At 49.4% G+C, this 15703-nt stretch overlaps 1 protein-coding gene across 5 annotated transcripts in view; it reads right to left on the reverse strand.

Moving 5' to 3' along the window:
- Nucleotides 1-432: 432 nt before the first annotated feature.
- The window catches only part of ACAP3 (ArfGAP with coiled-coil, ankyrin repeat and PH domains 3), a 70123-nt gene continuing 54852 nt past the window's right edge, over nucleotides 433-15703 (reverse strand). For 3 of the 5 annotated variants that reach the window (XM_072027034.1, XM_072027030.1, XM_072027031.1), the window contains exons 12-25: nucleotides 14915-14966; nucleotides 14397-14497; nucleotides 13876-13987; nucleotides 13322-13530; nucleotides 12330-12399; nucleotides 12121-12215; nucleotides 11333-11547; nucleotides 10524-10628; nucleotides 9975-10076; nucleotides 7155-7247; nucleotides 6767-6987; nucleotides 6517-6626; nucleotides 6167-6277; nucleotides 433-6077 (exon numbers count right to left, since the gene is read on the reverse strand). In XM_072027034.1, coding sequence (XP_071883135.1) covers nucleotides 5930-6077; nucleotides 6167-6277; nucleotides 6517-6626; nucleotides 6767-6987; nucleotides 7155-7247; nucleotides 9975-10076; nucleotides 10524-10628; nucleotides 11333-11547; nucleotides 12121-12215; nucleotides 12330-12399; nucleotides 13322-13530; nucleotides 13876-13987; nucleotides 14397-14497; nucleotides 14915-14966 — 1744 coding nt within the window. In that variant the 3' untranslated portion in view covers nucleotides 433-5929. Of the gene's footprint in view, nucleotides 6078-6166; nucleotides 6278-6516; nucleotides 6627-6766; nucleotides 6988-7154; nucleotides 7256-9974; nucleotides 10077-10522; nucleotides 10629-11332; nucleotides 11548-12120; nucleotides 12216-12329; nucleotides 12400-13321; nucleotides 13531-13875; nucleotides 13988-14396; nucleotides 14498-14914; nucleotides 14967-15703 lie in introns of all 5 variants that reach the window. The other 2 variants (XM_038166625.2, XM_072027032.1) reach the window with 2 other exon arrangements.

Raw genomic sequence — 15703 nt, forward strand, 5'->3', positions numbered from 1 at the left:
TTTTTCTGCCGCAGGCACATGGGATGAGAGAAACCCAGGGGGAAGGATTGCAGTGATACAGGGGAAGGAGCGGTCCATGTGCAGATTTTTGACCTAGTGCAAGGTCTTCTTTCACAGGGCAGTCAGCAGCAGAGCTCATAACACAGCGAGCAGCGACCAACCCAGATACTCGGAAGAGAATTAGGGGTGATGTGAGCCTGTCACCTTCCCCCAGTCTTCTTCCCAAGCATCCTGAAATCACATTAAAACGCGGAAACCCAACAAAAAGCAGAGCAGTTACACGGCATTCTCTTCACTGACATAAGATTCAAGCTGTGGGGTGCAGTGGGAAAGGAAAACAGGTTAAAAGAGATGGTGTTCTAGGACCAGTTAATATAGGCAACAAGGCAAGAAACCGTACATAAATAAATCAAGCCAGAGAAAGAGGAGGGAAAGAGTTCATCTAGATTTTTATTAACAGTGTTTCAAGAGACAATAGAAGAGAAAGGAGGAAAAAAAGGCAGACACCACAGCAACAGTTTTAAAATTGTACAAAGGTAATAACATACAGAATATCTGGTTCCATAGTTACAGTCAGTACAGGCTGTGTAGGGAAAGGGGGACTTAAAAAACGTGTTACAAAGTTGTACTGAAAGCAGGCAAGTGAAGGAGGTTAATAGGTTACAGCGTATTTACAGCAAGTGCCAGCCCCTGGTGCAGCAGCCCAGCCGTTCGGCGTGTATCGGAGCCGTGTTAATCAACCACACGTAGCAGCTTTCACTTGGCTGAAGAACTTTCTCTCCGTGCTGTTTAGATAGGAAGGTACGGGAGCCTCGGCCAGCAAGAGGCTGGCTGGGCTGTCTCGTCCCAAAGGCTCCCAGCCCAGGCTGTGTCACCCTGCCCTAGGAAAAGGCTCGCTCACCCTCAGTGATCCAGCAGCCCCAGGCGTCACACCGAGGGCTCCCAGGGTGGGGAACTCACCCTGATGTTCCTGTGCTGATGGAGGGATGGGATGGATGGAAGCGACTGAGACAGGTCTACAGCTCCACGGACAACCTGAAGGCAACTCCCTGGCTGCTTCCAGCGTGTCTGCGAGTGGAGCAGGAGGACACACAAACCTCCACGGCCCTTGCTGAGAGCCAGGATGGTTGTGGAGGGATGCTCCTGCTTCAGCCTCTCCAGCCATCTCAGCTCCTGCACTAGGAACACACAAGGTCCTCCTCGTGCCCTGAAAACCATCGTGGCTCCCACCTCTACCCCTCTTTCCCTCCCCATAACTATTTGCCTGCCCTTTCCTCCCACTACCACGTGCGAGGTACATACCCCAGTCCAAATTCCCTACCAGGCAGAGGAGCCAGCAGGCAGACTGCGATATGAATCACATTCCTATGGAAACAGCACTGTATATTTTGGAATCTCAAAAAAATAATAAATAAAGTTCTTTCAAACTCCCACTCTCCCTTCTGCTCGGTCCCTCCTTGCCCACCCTTCTCCACACATCAGCACCAAATGCTCTCGCACGCAGGCACACTCACACCGACGTTTGTCATCAGCAAACCAAGTGTTTAAAAATCACATCGAGTCCCTTCGCTCTGTTTTGTCTTTGGTTGAAAGCAATAATGCTCGGGCAGCGAGGAGAGAGGAGCAGGGGCAGGGGCAGCCCAGCAGCAGCAGAGGACGGCTGCGGTAGGGCCGCTGGACCATCGCTTAGCAGTGCATTTCTTTTGGAGGTCCTGGTTTTCTCTTGCATAAATAATGGCCATTTGTGCTGGTCTGAGATGTTACTGATCTATTTTATGCTGATCACAGCCTCAGCTTGTCTTTAAACAAAAAGGGTTTGACACCAGTTCATCCAATTCCAAGGAGTTTCACAGTGCAGAGAGCATCTCAGAGACCACAACATTAAAAACACCCAAGGCACCCCTCGATGGCACCGGGGGGATCATTTCAACTTGCCAGCAACTTGAAGTTGTCCCATGGGGAATCAGAGACAGGTGCCTCTAAGACTCAAACCCAGCCTACCTGTCCAGGCACTCGGTTACAGGGTTTGGGTCAACTCAAACAAAAGCTAGTACAGGCATGGAAATAATTCTTGAGTCTCAAAAACTCAAAAGATGACAGAATCTGCAGGGCTGGGGCAAGGGTTTGGGTCCTTTTGCGTTTGGACAATGCCTGGCATGTTGCTTTCGAGACAAAGGCAAAGCCTCTCACCTTATCCGTGGTTGCAGCCAAGTTACTGGCACAGTTACAACCTATGCACGCTTTGAAAAGAAAGGAGGAGGAGTTTTGGCATTCGGTATTTCAAACGAGATTGTACAACACAAATCCAGCTGTACTAGGAGAAAAAAAAAAAAATGAGTGTTCAGATCTAGCCTTCCCTGTAGCCCAGCTGGCCATTTATTTTGCTGAAAACAAACTTTATGTCCAACTTCCCCACTCCCCCCCCCTCCAAAGCTCTAGGCACGCACACACACACGCCCCCATCTAATAAATCAAACACAAACCAGTGAGAAGTGCCTCTCCTTAGCATTTTTTCCTGGAGAACCTTTTTTGTTGTTTTTGTTTTAGAAACTGCAGGATGTACTAAAGTGGTTGATTATATTACAAACTTGAGGCATTTCATGCCTCGTCATCTGTATAATGAAAAGAGAAGAGAAAAGGGGGGGGTGGGGGTGGAGAAGGGGGAAGAGGAGAGCTGTGGGGGAAAAAAAGGCAAGTTTCGAAAAATATTCCCTAACAATGCTACAAAAAAATCCTGACATTAAATACAGACAAACTGTATTGAATAAAAATTGCACTAGTCCTCTGGGCACATCAATAATAAATTAAATACTTAACAATTCCACTGATTAAAAAAGACAGCACAAAATCCATAACAAAAGAACATAAAACCCCCCAATACTGTATGTAGGAAAAGTGCACAAAGTTGCTTTATACATTGAATCTAAATAAAGTACCAATACATGTTAAATAAATTGTCTTGCAAGACACTGCTTTTTGCATCAGTATTTACACACGCTTCAACTTCATGTACTTCAGCAGTAAGTCTGAGCTTCACTGGACCTGTCTGTACCCGGTTCTTGTTTTGTTCTCATCAGTCACTCATGCCGACTGTGAAATAAAATGACCCAAAGTGGAAGCCACGTCTCCAGTCCTCCTTGGCTTACAGAAAGGATCAGGCCTATTCCTAACTTCCCCTAGAAGCTGGGAAACCGACTGGGGTGTTTTAAGTTGCTGTGCATGTGAAAAACGTTGCTAGATGATGATCATGCTGAAGATCCTTAACAGAGCAGGACCGTGGTGATGGTGAGACATCTGCTCCACTGCCACGATCTCTGAAGTACCCTGGAAGATGCCTGGAAGATTCAGAACTCAAGGGAACCACATCAGCTCTGACAAACGTCTCAACAGATGCAGGAAGCATAAAATGGGCTGGGATTATCAAAGAGAATTCATCACAGAGGATCTCCCAGTTCCTGACCCAGGCGGCAAAGCTGCTTCTTGGCTGCATGCTGGTCCCTGTCCTGAGCGCTCAAGCACTGATCTGGATGCCAGGGGGTGATCTAACCATGCACGGTGCTGCCCTGCTGAAGGGCTCAGCCAGCCACTGACTGCAGAGCAAGCAGGCTCAGCCCACGAGGAGGGCGGCCAACACAGCAGTGACACCAGCAAAAGGCAGCACTGCTCCGAGGGGGAGCCCCTGTAACCTCGGGATGACTTGGACCAGGAAGAAAAGCAGTGCAAAGGATGAAAGTTTCAGAGCAGGCATTGAGCAGCTGAGAAAGGAGAAAGCCAGTTTGCTGGGTACAGAGCCTGGTCCTCGAGGCAGGATGGGTGGAATGATGGAGAAGATGCAGCGAAAGGCATTGCCAGGGGTGAAAAGGCTGATGGGGCCAATAATATAATCATTAATTCTTTAAACAGTGGTGGAAGGAGATGGTTTGTGGCTTAGGGAAGAAAGGCAGGCCCTGGGACTGGATTCTGCACCGCCACTGAGCTGCAGCACTTCCAGCACGGTCACTGGGACTATCTCGGGCTCACAACAGACACCTGGAACTGAGCTCAGGACTTGGCACTGGGCATCCTGCAGCTTCAGGAGAGAACAGGAATGAGAAAGCCACAAGAGAAAGATGGGATTCAAGCCCCAGAGTGCAGAGACTGAAATCTGTGATCTGTCTGCAGCAGGACATGGGGCAGCACTTCCCGAGGGAAGCAGGGACACTCCCTGGAACCGAGGGGACAACTACCAGAGCCCAAGAGGAGCTTCTTTTTCGTTCCACTTGCAGACACACGGGTGTACTCTGAGCGCTGTAGGATCAGTCTGAGGGCACTATCTCAAGCAAGGAGCTGGGTTGTGCTGGCATCTGAGGACAGAAGTAAACCCGCAAAGGTTTGACCCCCCCAAGGGCTGCAGCAAGACACCTGCCAGTTTACAAAGAAAGGAAGTCAAAGAGTGGATGAAAAAGAGCATGACTGTGTCTCACTGCTGATGTAATGCAGGAGGACGGGGAGCTCTGCCTGGTATTTGTGTTCCTCGTGAGATCCCGACCCCTTCAGGACTATCTGTAAGGCACGATGGCCCAAGCCCAGAGCCAGCAGCCGAGGTGCCCAGGCCGGCTGAATACCAGCTGTGGGCTGCTGCCCACGAGTCCTGAAAATTTCTGATGCCAACAGCAGTTTGAGGGCGTTCAGAAGTGGCTCTTGCAGGAGCACATCTCAGCGTGGCACCCAAGTTCCCAACCAACTCTGCAGGGCTGCTGTAGCATGACCCCACAACAGACCATAAACACCAGCAACAAAGTGCTCTGAGTAGAAACACATTCCCCTGCTCCAGCAAAGAATAATACCAGAAAAAGAAAAAAAAAAGAAGATTCTGCTGGTCATTGGAACTGGGAAACGCCGAAGTCCCCAGGCCAGCTGCTGAGATGCCCTACTCACATGCTTGAGCATGCGGGGTGAGCACAGAGGGATACACATGCAGGTAGGAGTCTCCTTCACAGAGACACTGAGTCAGAAATACGGTGACCAGGAAACAAACCAAACCAAATTGCATCGTGCAGCCAGCCAGCTTGGCAGTGGCAGTTGGACTTGGCTTTTCTTCCCTGACAGAAAAGCCCATCGCCAGCGACAAGCTTCTCCCAGCCTCAAAAAAAAAGTTAGCATTGCTGCTTCACACCACGGGCAGAGCGCATCCCGGCCCAGGAAGCAGGTGAGCTATGGCTTTGACCAGCTAACCACCAAGGCCAAAAAAAGGGGAGCGTGGCTGGTAATAGTCCTGAGAGCAAGTGAGGTGGGTAGCCATGGCTCTCAATTCTACCCCTTCTGTTGTGCAGCGAAGCATCTGCCCCACGAAACAGCCTGTTCCCGACTTAGAGGTTGCATTTGAGTTTTCTAAACTGGCCCCAGCAGCTCCCAGATGCTGCAGAGTCCCAGGAGAGAGCAGGCTGCTGGTCGCACTGCCAGGAGAGGGCTCCCCATCAGAATCCCTTCCAAACGGTTCAGACGAGAATTCAGCGCGTGGTGACTGCACCGAAACAGAGACAAGAGAGGTTCGTCTGATCCTAGTGTTGGCGGGCTTCTCCTGGTGATAGAGGGTTTCCTTTTCTTCTTTCTTTCTTTTTTTTTTTTTTTTATTTTTTTTTCTTTTTGTTTTGTTTAATGCTAAACTCTTCTCCCATACTTTTCACTCACTCGAGTCCACACGCCATGGTCTGTGGTTATGCCCTAAGAATCTCCTACACAAAATCAACCATCCAGTAGTCAAGCATGAGAACTTGATGCTAGCAGGAAAGATCCCTCCTCCTTCCTGCACGCATCTCAACCTATAGGCGCAGGCATCAAAAACAGACCAATCTGCAAGAAACACCAATATACCAAGGATGGGGCTCTCGGGGCTTCCAGGAATCCGGCCCCACTTCAAGACTGCAAAGGGGAGGTGGGGGAGTTGTCACTAACACTCATCTATGTTAAGGCTGATGAACTCTTGTATACACTTCCTGTACTGGAGCTCAGTAGGGCTGTTGCTGGGATATTGACCTGGTTGTCCGAAGGGGCCCTCTGCTTCTCGCATTTCCTCATTCATTCGGGCCAAACGCAGCCTAGAGTGAAACAGAGAAAGCAAAGGGGGAGAGGTTTGGCTTCCTTCCTGCTACTTACAGGGAGAAAGGAGGGTCCTTGCGGCACTTACAAGGTAACGATGTCTGCGTTGGCCGCCTGGACTGCGATACTTAGCGGGTCCTGCCCGTCGCTGTCCACTGCGTGCTGGTTCGCCCCTCGCTTGAGGAACAAGCAGACCTGGCTGCAGAAGGGAAGAAAAGGCCATCAGCAGAAATCCCACCTCCATGCTGGAGCAGGCACAGAGCACAGTCCCCCCACGGGCAGTCACAGTTCTCCTTGCTTGGGCAGATTCCCCTCTGAACCGCTGTTTGGGATGGAAATCCACCCAAAAACCAGCTCTCCTTCCCATCCCATGACTTTGTGGCAACTCTGAAGCTGCAGCCCAGGGTGATGGAACAAGTCGGCATGTGAAGGACTTACCCAGTGTGCCCCAGGTACGTGGCATGGTGCAAGGGAGCCCGGCCTCGGCTGTCTCTTTGGTTAACATCTGCCCCATTCTGCAGCAGGAATTCACAGGCTATCAAGGAGCCCTGGCAAAGCAAAGAGGAATTTTATTTTCAAACTCACCCTGCCGTACCGAGCACATAGCTGCCTATTGTCAGCGTGCTCCAAACCAGACTCAAGGCCGCCCATTCCCAACCATAACCTCCCAGCCACAAGCACAACATACCCCCATCACGGCTTGAATCAGAGGAGTTTTGTTTTCATCTTCATCGTTCACCCAGTTGACTTCAGCACCATGAGCCAGGGCTTCTGCCATGAGCGGCAGGTTTCGGGCTTGTGCCGCCTTGTAGACCAACAAGCCAGGGTGCAGCTCCCGCAGGTCCTCCAAATCTGATGCCTCCTGCTCAATCTCTGCTTCACCGCTGGACTCCTCTGACACCTCGCACTCTGAGGGGGAGAAAGGGATGCCAAAACATGACCCAAAAGCTTGGCATTTCCATTTTTCTGTATTTCCCATTGGTTTTGGTACACAAAATAGTCTTGGCCATCCCTCCTGCCTCAGCTCTAGCTGCTCCTCACATCACCTCCATCACCAGCCTCTGCGTGGCACCCACCTTCCTCCGTCACGCTGTCCACCACGGAGCCAAACACCAGGATATCCGTGCTGCCGTCCGTGCTTCCCCCAAGCCCGCTGTCACTGCTCAGACCTGCAGGGCCAACAGAAGACAAACCAAGGCCATTTTAATACCCGGGCACTCCGGTACCAGGCACAGCTGAGACCACAGGGGAAAAGGGCTGCGCAGAACGTCACACACACATTGCACCGGGCGCTGCTGGCAAGGGAGAGGGCGCTGCTACCCCATTTAGCCCCACTCAGTAAAACTGCCCAAGGAAAAACTGCAAAGCCTTATGGTGTCCGTGTCCCCACGCTGCCCTTCATGCAGGGATACTCCAACATTGCCATGGCACTTTGGGCTGTTGAGGACAGCACTTGCTGCAATCCATGAGGGACGCCGTGACGTAGACTGGAGCAGAGCAGCAGCAGAGACAGCTTTGCAGCAGGTTACGCAGTGTCGTTAGCAAATAGAGACACCCCTCTGCTTTTACCACTAATAAGCTTAATTTCCACTCTCATCTGAGCTTTCTCCAAAGTTTTTCAGTTGTCACTGGGGCATTTGCAAAATGCATTGCCCTTGGAGTACATTATTGACCACGAATGGGCCAAATAATATCAATAATATTTATCTCAAGCCAAACTCTTAAAGCATTTGTTCACTTCTTCACCCTTTTTCCTCTTTATAGTCCTTCCCACCTTCCCTGGTGAATGTTACAAGGCAGCTGATTACATGTAAGTGGAGTCAGAAGACAGGAGACAACTTGTCCAAGGACACACTGTGCAAAGTGGCCGAGCAATTCTACAATTTGGATCCAAAAGCAGTCAAGAAAATGACAGAAGGGAAGGAAAAAGCAGTGTTGGCAGTGCCCCTGCAGAAGGTGTTGGGACATCACCTTCATCCTGAGGGATGCCTTGTCCTTGGGAACACTGGCTGGGCTCTACATTCACCCAGTCACTGCTCCTACCTTTAAGCAAAATCCTTTCAAAATCCTCTTTTGGTTAAAACTGGTGGAAAAAAACAGTGAAGAAAAAAAAAATGTCAAATCATAACAAACATTTGGGGCCAGATTCTTATACAATGCATTAGTGTAGATCCACTTTTGTAATCAGATCTACACTTCCACCTTCTGGGTATCCACCCCCACACAAGAACAGGCTGGTGGCTGAATCTGCAGCCTCCAATATTTTGTTAGTGCTCTTTGCATGGTGTCATTATTACACTGATTGACAATTAACTATAGGTCGTTTTTCAGAGTAACTGCTGTGTTTTGCATAGAGCGATGAGTAATTTCCTTAGCACGCCTCAGGAAGCTGTGCCTTCTGATCTCCTACTTGTTTAAGAGAAAGAATGAGTTATTTGGAGCGGTGTGTTAATTACTGTCAATCCACCGTTGATTATCTCATCATGCACTCACGCTCAGGGTACACGAGGTGTCCTAATCACCTCCAAAAAGGAGCCCAAATTCTCTTCTGGCATAAAAAAAAAACAAGACATTCATAATACTAATGGCAATAGCATCATCCAGAGCCGGGCTTGGACACAGACGAGCAGCCAGCCTTTACCCTGATAGTATATTTGCTCATGCCATGGACAAACACATGTTCCTGTCCCAGTTAATTACTGGGCAAAAGCTTTCAATGTCACTGATCTGTACAAAGCTGCTTGGCAGAACTATACAAGAAACTAGAGAGCAGACTCAAAACAGAGTCCCTTGGCCACGGATCAAGCAGCAAAGAAACTCCTGTCACATGAATTTGATGGATTTTTCTGGACTTATGCTTTCTGTTATTCAGATTCATTCACTAAGGAATTTTGGAGACCGTCCAGTTTTGAAACAGCTTTTGCAAGTAGTGAGTAATCACCAGATTAGTTTTACGGATAGGACTGAGGAACTTCTTGACTCGGTGAATGCAGCTCCCAGGAAAGGCTTAGAGCAGCACACATCATGCCTGTCCTTTTTGGATTTGCTGATATTATTCCCAAAATAATTTGGGAAAATTATTGCTGTTTTTTTGTAGATAGCAAACAATCCTTGGTGAGACCATGCTTTCCACTACAGCAGCACAAGTGAAGAGCGACTCCAGTGAGTTACATGGCACGACACTAGATTTACATCAAAGCAAGAAAGGAGGATCTGGCTCATAGCACATGAACATTAATGTGTTAAATTGCCAGTTCTGCTCCCACTGAATCAGTGCTAAAGCTCCTATTTTCTTCCACAGGACCCAGATAAGGCTGCTGAACTCGGAAGTTCTACATTCAAGCTATTGTTTCTGCTTGACTAATAGTGCTGAATTCCTTGAAACTGGGACAGCCTTTAAGGCACTGACTCAGACAAGCATTAAAGCACCTGTTTCATTGACTTCAAGAGGTAAAATGCACTTGTACAAAGGGCTGCGATTTTCTGCTGGGCTGACACAGGACCTGCAATTATCGTACGAGCTTCTGAATAACGTGAAGTGGCTGAGTTGTTTTAAAAAGTTACTATTCCTCATCAGCCATGCTCCTGGTCTGTGACAGATGCAGGGCGTTTGAGGTAAACACCTCTTACATCCCATTTGCCACGTGCTGCCCACATGTGCAGGCTTGGACCCTTCATCTGAGAGAGTTGTTCCTTTCAGATGCAGCAACTTGACTGCAGGAAGCCTCACGATGCTTTTTAACCTTTCAAAAGCCTGCCCGCCTGCCTTCCCCAGGTCATTTACGTGCTCCAGTTGTTTGGCTGCAAGAAAATACAGAGCTGCCTCTGATGTTTGGTTTGGAACAAGTAAAATTTGGGCGTCTCTTTTGCTGCTAGCTGCCAGAGCGTCACCTTACCTCCGTCCAGGAGGAACGGCGTACCGCTCCCACCGGGACCAATGCCACTGCCACTCCATGGGCCAGCTGTTAGCGGATGCTGCATAGAGATGTGGCTGGCACCTAGAGGAAGGTGGACGGAATATGAGGGGAGTTCATCGTCACAAAACACAAAAAGAAAAATTGTCCACAGTAACGCTTGCTAAAAAAAAGGGGAAAAAAAAGGAAAAGCCGAAACTCAACCCAGAAAAGGACGATGGAATGCACAGTCTGGGAGTAAAAGATGTGGGGAAAAAAATCCCATCCACCAGAATGCAAACACCGGGGACTGACTGATAGGATATTAAAATAACAAGTGCAATGAAAAGAGCGATGGGTTGGAGTTGGTGCAAGTAACTCCCCATCACTCTTCTGAGACATTTACCCAAGGTCTGTGTGGTTTGGTCAGCTGCCTGCCTCTCTAGTGAGGCCGATACCTTGCCTCAAGTCTGGTGCCATGCACACACCCTAGAACAGCTGGGAGGTAAAGGGTGCCAGAAGCAGGGGCACTTTGTCTTTCTTTGTACTTACTGCGTGGGCCAGAGCCAGCACCAGTGTCAAAGTAGGAGAAGAGCGAGTCCAGTTCATCAGGGCAGAAGAGGGAATCTCGACGGAACTTCCTCTCCAGCGTGGCTGCTGTTTTACAGAAAGATTTTGAAGTGCATAGTTAATAACAGGCAGATGAACAAATGCAAAAGTCCCACAGCTGTATTTACCCGGGCTGAACTTGCATACCCCAGAATTTTTCAGTGCCATAACCATGCTCACATACAGCACCAAAACACAACCACCATAGCTGGTGCTAACACTGCAGACCAAGTCATACCAGAGCATTTTGAGCAGCCAGAAGCCTTCATAAATGTGGCCTCCATTACAGACCAGGTAGGTAAAATTAAATGGATTTGCTTCTTTCTTTTGTTAAAAAGCAGGAAGTTGGAATATAAAAGGAAGGCAAAGACAGCTTAGAAGTTGCTAGATCACCCTGATATAAAAGATCATAGAACCATAGCATGGCTTGTTTTGGAAAGGACCTTAAAAATTATGTTTCAAACCTGCTGATATGGGATACCTTCTATTAGCTCAGGTTGCCCAAAGCCCCATCCAACCTGGCCTTGAAAGATCTCTTCCGTTAGCCAGAAGAACCTCCTCGAACACATGGGAAGTGTTAGGAAATGGCTCTAAAGATCTGCATCCAGGTTTGTGCAATAGCACTTTTGCTTATACCCCCAGCAGGCTGCAGAGCCTGGAGATGCAGGGCCATGTGTTATGGCAGCTGTGCCCACACCTACGGAGTGGTGGCCAGGCCAACACAGCTCTGTCTGGGGCAGGGAAGTTCCCACCTGATGACAACATGGCTGGTGATGCGTTGCCTGCTTCGTGGCGGTACTTCCTACGAGCTGTGGGTGCTTTTGTGGCACTGTTGTGCCTCTGGCACTTCTTCACACACCAGCGTCGAGGTTTCCGCTCGTTTTCTGCCAGAGCCTCCCCGTTTGGCAGCTTCTTCAGGAATTTCTTCTCCACGTACTTCACCTTGATCCAGGCTTCTTTGTCCTGCCTAAGAGAAGAGCAGCATAAAGCTGTGCACAGGGCCACAAGATTCACCTAAAGCAACCAGCCACAAGAAGATAAGGCTGCTATGGGTCATTTTCTCAACCTGGCTTTGAGTCCTAAAAGCCACCGAGGCCTGAATGGAGCAGAAAAATGTTCTCAAATCTAAAAATATTTCAAAATTTTCACAGCATAGCTGAGGAACGCAGCATGTGGCTGAGAGTGGAAAGGGATGTTCAGCCCCAGCCCACATCACATGCTTCATTTATGTGTAGTTGTAAGGTCTCAGCAGGTGTAAACCCAGCAATTCCTGGTCGAAGGCTGTTTCACCAGGCTGCTGGCTGGTAACACCACACTGACCTTTCTGAGTCAAGCTCAGGTTAGCTGCAGAGGGAGCAAGCTGAGGTGTACCAGCTTTACCCAAGCCTTTTGCACCACAAGGAAGAGAGTTTGGGCCCTCCCTGAATGCCAGCCCCATTCAGTCTGGCTTTCCAGAGAGCTCAGGGCAGAGCTGAGGGGCTGGTGTAGGTGGATACCTCCCCACGGGGCTGTAAGGACCAGGGCACGCGCTCAGACTCACCTGGAGCTCCCTGCTGTGGGTTTCTTAAGTCCCAGCTCTTCACACTGCGCCTCGTAAATCTGGTTCATGGTGCTGTTCCCCAGCTCACACATCAGCTGCAATACAACAGGGAGGGAATGAAATGCTCAGGTGAGGAGTTACCTCTGCCACCAAGAGGCCCTCCACGCCCACCATTTGTCCAGCTCCTGGTGTCAGAAGCCACCACTCACTTTCAGTAACTCTGGCTCCCAGGAGTCCAGCGTGAGAGATCGGACTTTGGAGCAGTGAACACCCAGACTCCTATTTATCCAAAAGAAAGAAAAACAAAATGGTTACATGCCTCAAAACAGATCACGTATCATAAGATGAGCAATATAAATCCAATTCCTCTGTATTCATCTACACAGACATAACTATAGCACAAAAGCTTGATAAAAAAAATCCCTTGCCACAACATTATTCACATTAAAAGCTATTCTTCTGTATTACTTGTCTCTGAAACATTCTGTTTCACTTTCCTCGTCTTTAGACCCCTAACAAGAAGGGTTTCCCTACTTGAGGTGCACACTACTAGGCTGTCTGGTGGCTCAATACTGTGAGCTACTGAAAGGAACAGGTCAGTTTGCTGGCAGAAGCATTGCTCAGGGTTGCAGTTATGTGCGTGCTCATGGGTGCAGCTATCTGTCATTTTAGGCTCAGGAAACAGGTGGAATTGCAACGCATGGGAAGTGAAGAATGAGAGAGTGTGGCAGTTAATTTCTCAGCTCTATAACGCAAATGCAGTACAGCAGGAAAAAACAGCCAGGCTTCCTGTTTCAACAACTCAATTTTTCACAAGTGCTAAAAGTGGACTGTGTAAATTAATCCTTTTTCTGCTTTCTAAAGCTGTGTGAACTTAATTAGCTGATGTCTGTGAAATGCTTTGCAAGCAAGTGCTAAATATCACTACAGCCGAGTTATTCAAGCTGTTTCCTGATGTACTTTGAGCTAGACTCTGCACTTTTGCTACGTGGGCTGCCAACCTCAACTACAGCAGCTGTGTGGGAAGTACAGGGCTTGGGCTGCACACAGAACTGTACCTGCACACAAGCACTGCAGCAAGCAACTGTCTGAATCCATCTGTACCAACATCATTCAGTTATAACCCATGCTCCACCTTTTTTCTAGGAGCTTGCAATCTACGCCCCTGGCTGGTGCCACAGAGCACACGCGTGCACAGTACCTGTGGATGCCAGAGCACTCGATGCACAGCAGGATGCCCAGGTTGATGCTGGCCCAGCGGGGATCTGGCTGACCACAGTCACAGCACTGGTCGTTCCCAGGGATGCTCTGGACCCTCTGCAAGATGGTCTCCCCTTTCACGTTGCGCTCCCGCGAGTCGGTAGCAGAATCAATGCTGCTCGTTGATGGGGAAGCAGTCCGGTCCAGTCTCTGCAGGGAACAAAAAGGGGTCTAGGGTCTGCAAGGAAGGAATTGGAGCTTTGCATTGCAGAGGCATTGAGAGGATGCACTATCTGAAGGGGAATGAGCTAGTGCTGGTCCAGGAAAGGAAAGGATAGGGCCTCATTAATCACTTAGTGCTATGAGACAGTGCTTCACCCCATCCCTGCTCTGGGCTTGCGGCTCGTTATCATTGTTGCCCATTATTTAGGACAGCCAGCAGCTTGCTACCATGGTCCAAATGTTCACTCACCCACACTGGACCTGTCACAGCCCAAAAGCCCACTGCTAGGGCCCTGAGACACCATTAGGGACCTTCCTTGACCCCTCACTCACTTCGATGTAGTAACTGTCAGGACTCTCCCGGTATGCAGAAGCAATGCTGGCTTGAACAGCCTGAATCCAGGCCTGACGCAGCTTCTCCGAGTCAGCCTGCAACATGCAGCTCCTGCAAGAGAAAGGAAAGAGTTGGAAGAACAAAAAGAGTGCGTGTTTTGGTCAAAACTGTCCTGCTTCATCCACAGCACAACCTTTCCAATGGGGGCAGCACCTTAATTTGGCAGACACAGTGGCAAAAATTAATCCTACATGCTTGCGCTGTCAGAGGTTCTCCCTCTTCCAAGTCTCCAGGCAGTTTTGGAAAGCTGAGCACTGCCATTTTTACAGTCTGTATATGCATTAGGTCTGTGTGTCCCACATCTGGCTTGTGCTGGTATCTGATAAGCTTTATGGGGACTCTGGAGAATCCCAGCCAACCCTGATTAATGCAGGGCAACATCTGCTCAAATTGAATCTCTTGCAGATCCATGCACACTCCAGCTGCCATAAGGATGACCCAAGGAATCCACCAAACTTACTTGGTAGGTGAGACGACCTCAAAGCAAAACCTCCTCTCTATGTCTTCACATGGCTTGACAGTACAGAGCCGCAGGTCTTCCACCACTACCGTGAGGACATCCTGAAAGGGAGAGAACAAGCAGCTTCATCAGCTCCCTGAATCTGTCAGAATCAGGCTTCTCAGAACACTCCTCCCCAAACCCTGCTGGCTACCACATGCTGGGGCCAGAAAGAACTGAGCCAGCCCACCATGGGGAAACTCCAGGACAATAGGAAGGGGCTGCACAGCACCAAAGACTGGGACAACAAGCGCATGCAGGGGCCAGCTGACTGGGGACATCAACCTTCCTCCGTCGATCAGGGAGATTTAGACCACTGCAAACACCATCTGCTGCCACTTGGTTCTCAGCACCATCTAACTCTGGGGCATAACAGTGCCTGAATGGGCTTGCCATCCCTCTGAGCCAACCCCACCCTCCCCACCATGGTGCAGAAGTCCCCAGGACACAAGGTGGCCACCTGGGGAAGCCTCACTGACCTTTAGCTTTTTCTGGTACACCAGCTGGCTGTTTTGTATGGAGAACCACCTCCTGCAGGAAGACAGACAACAGGAGAAATGAACGGCAGAGCTCTACACGGGTGGTTTGTTCTGCAGCAGAACAAGATCTCCGCATTTAAGTCTAATTTATTCAAAGCAGCTGAAAACTAATGTCATAAACCCTTGCTTCTCCCGGTGCCCTCCCTCAGAGGATAAACAAAGGGTTTAGAGCCTTAGGGAATGACTCCTGGCATCGAGATGCTGTGCCCTAGATATGTCAGTGTATATGAAGGAGGAAGCAAGGGAAGGAATAGGGCAGTCCATCCTGCTGCCTAGGATTACCGGGGCAGAAGCCTGTGTGTGCCCATCGACCCTGGTGCAGGCAGTAAATGCAGTGCCCGTGGGACACGGTGCGCTGCTTGGGGCTGGATGGACCTGGCATATTTGGTGTTTATCGAAAAGGCTGCACACCTGGCTGTTGGTATAGGATATGCTGAGTTCTCTGTAGCCACAACAGACTATGGGAGGTCAAACTGGACGCCAAAGCTCCTGCTTGCTGCAGCTAGAGTAAGGACACGTGTGTTGGGAGGGAGTCTGCCTCCTTAGGGCCAGCTTTCCATAAAAATATAAGTGAGAGAACGTCCATGTGATGCTGATACCAGGGGTAAGTCCCTGGTGGCTTAATCTCCAGTGCTAAATCCAACCCCCCAAGCCATTTCCTCATCCCAAAACACAGCCTAAGGTTTAGCAACCTGATCCTCATCCCGGAGGGCAATGAAAGCCACGGCC

Source organism: Anas platyrhynchos, chromosome 22 (assembly GCF_047663525.1).
Source record: "Anas platyrhynchos isolate ZD024472 breed Pekin duck chromosome 22, IASCAAS_PekinDuck_T2T, whole genome shotgun sequence".
Classification (NCBI taxonomy): Eukaryota; Metazoa; Chordata; class Aves; order Anseriformes; family Anatidae; genus Anas; species Anas platyrhynchos.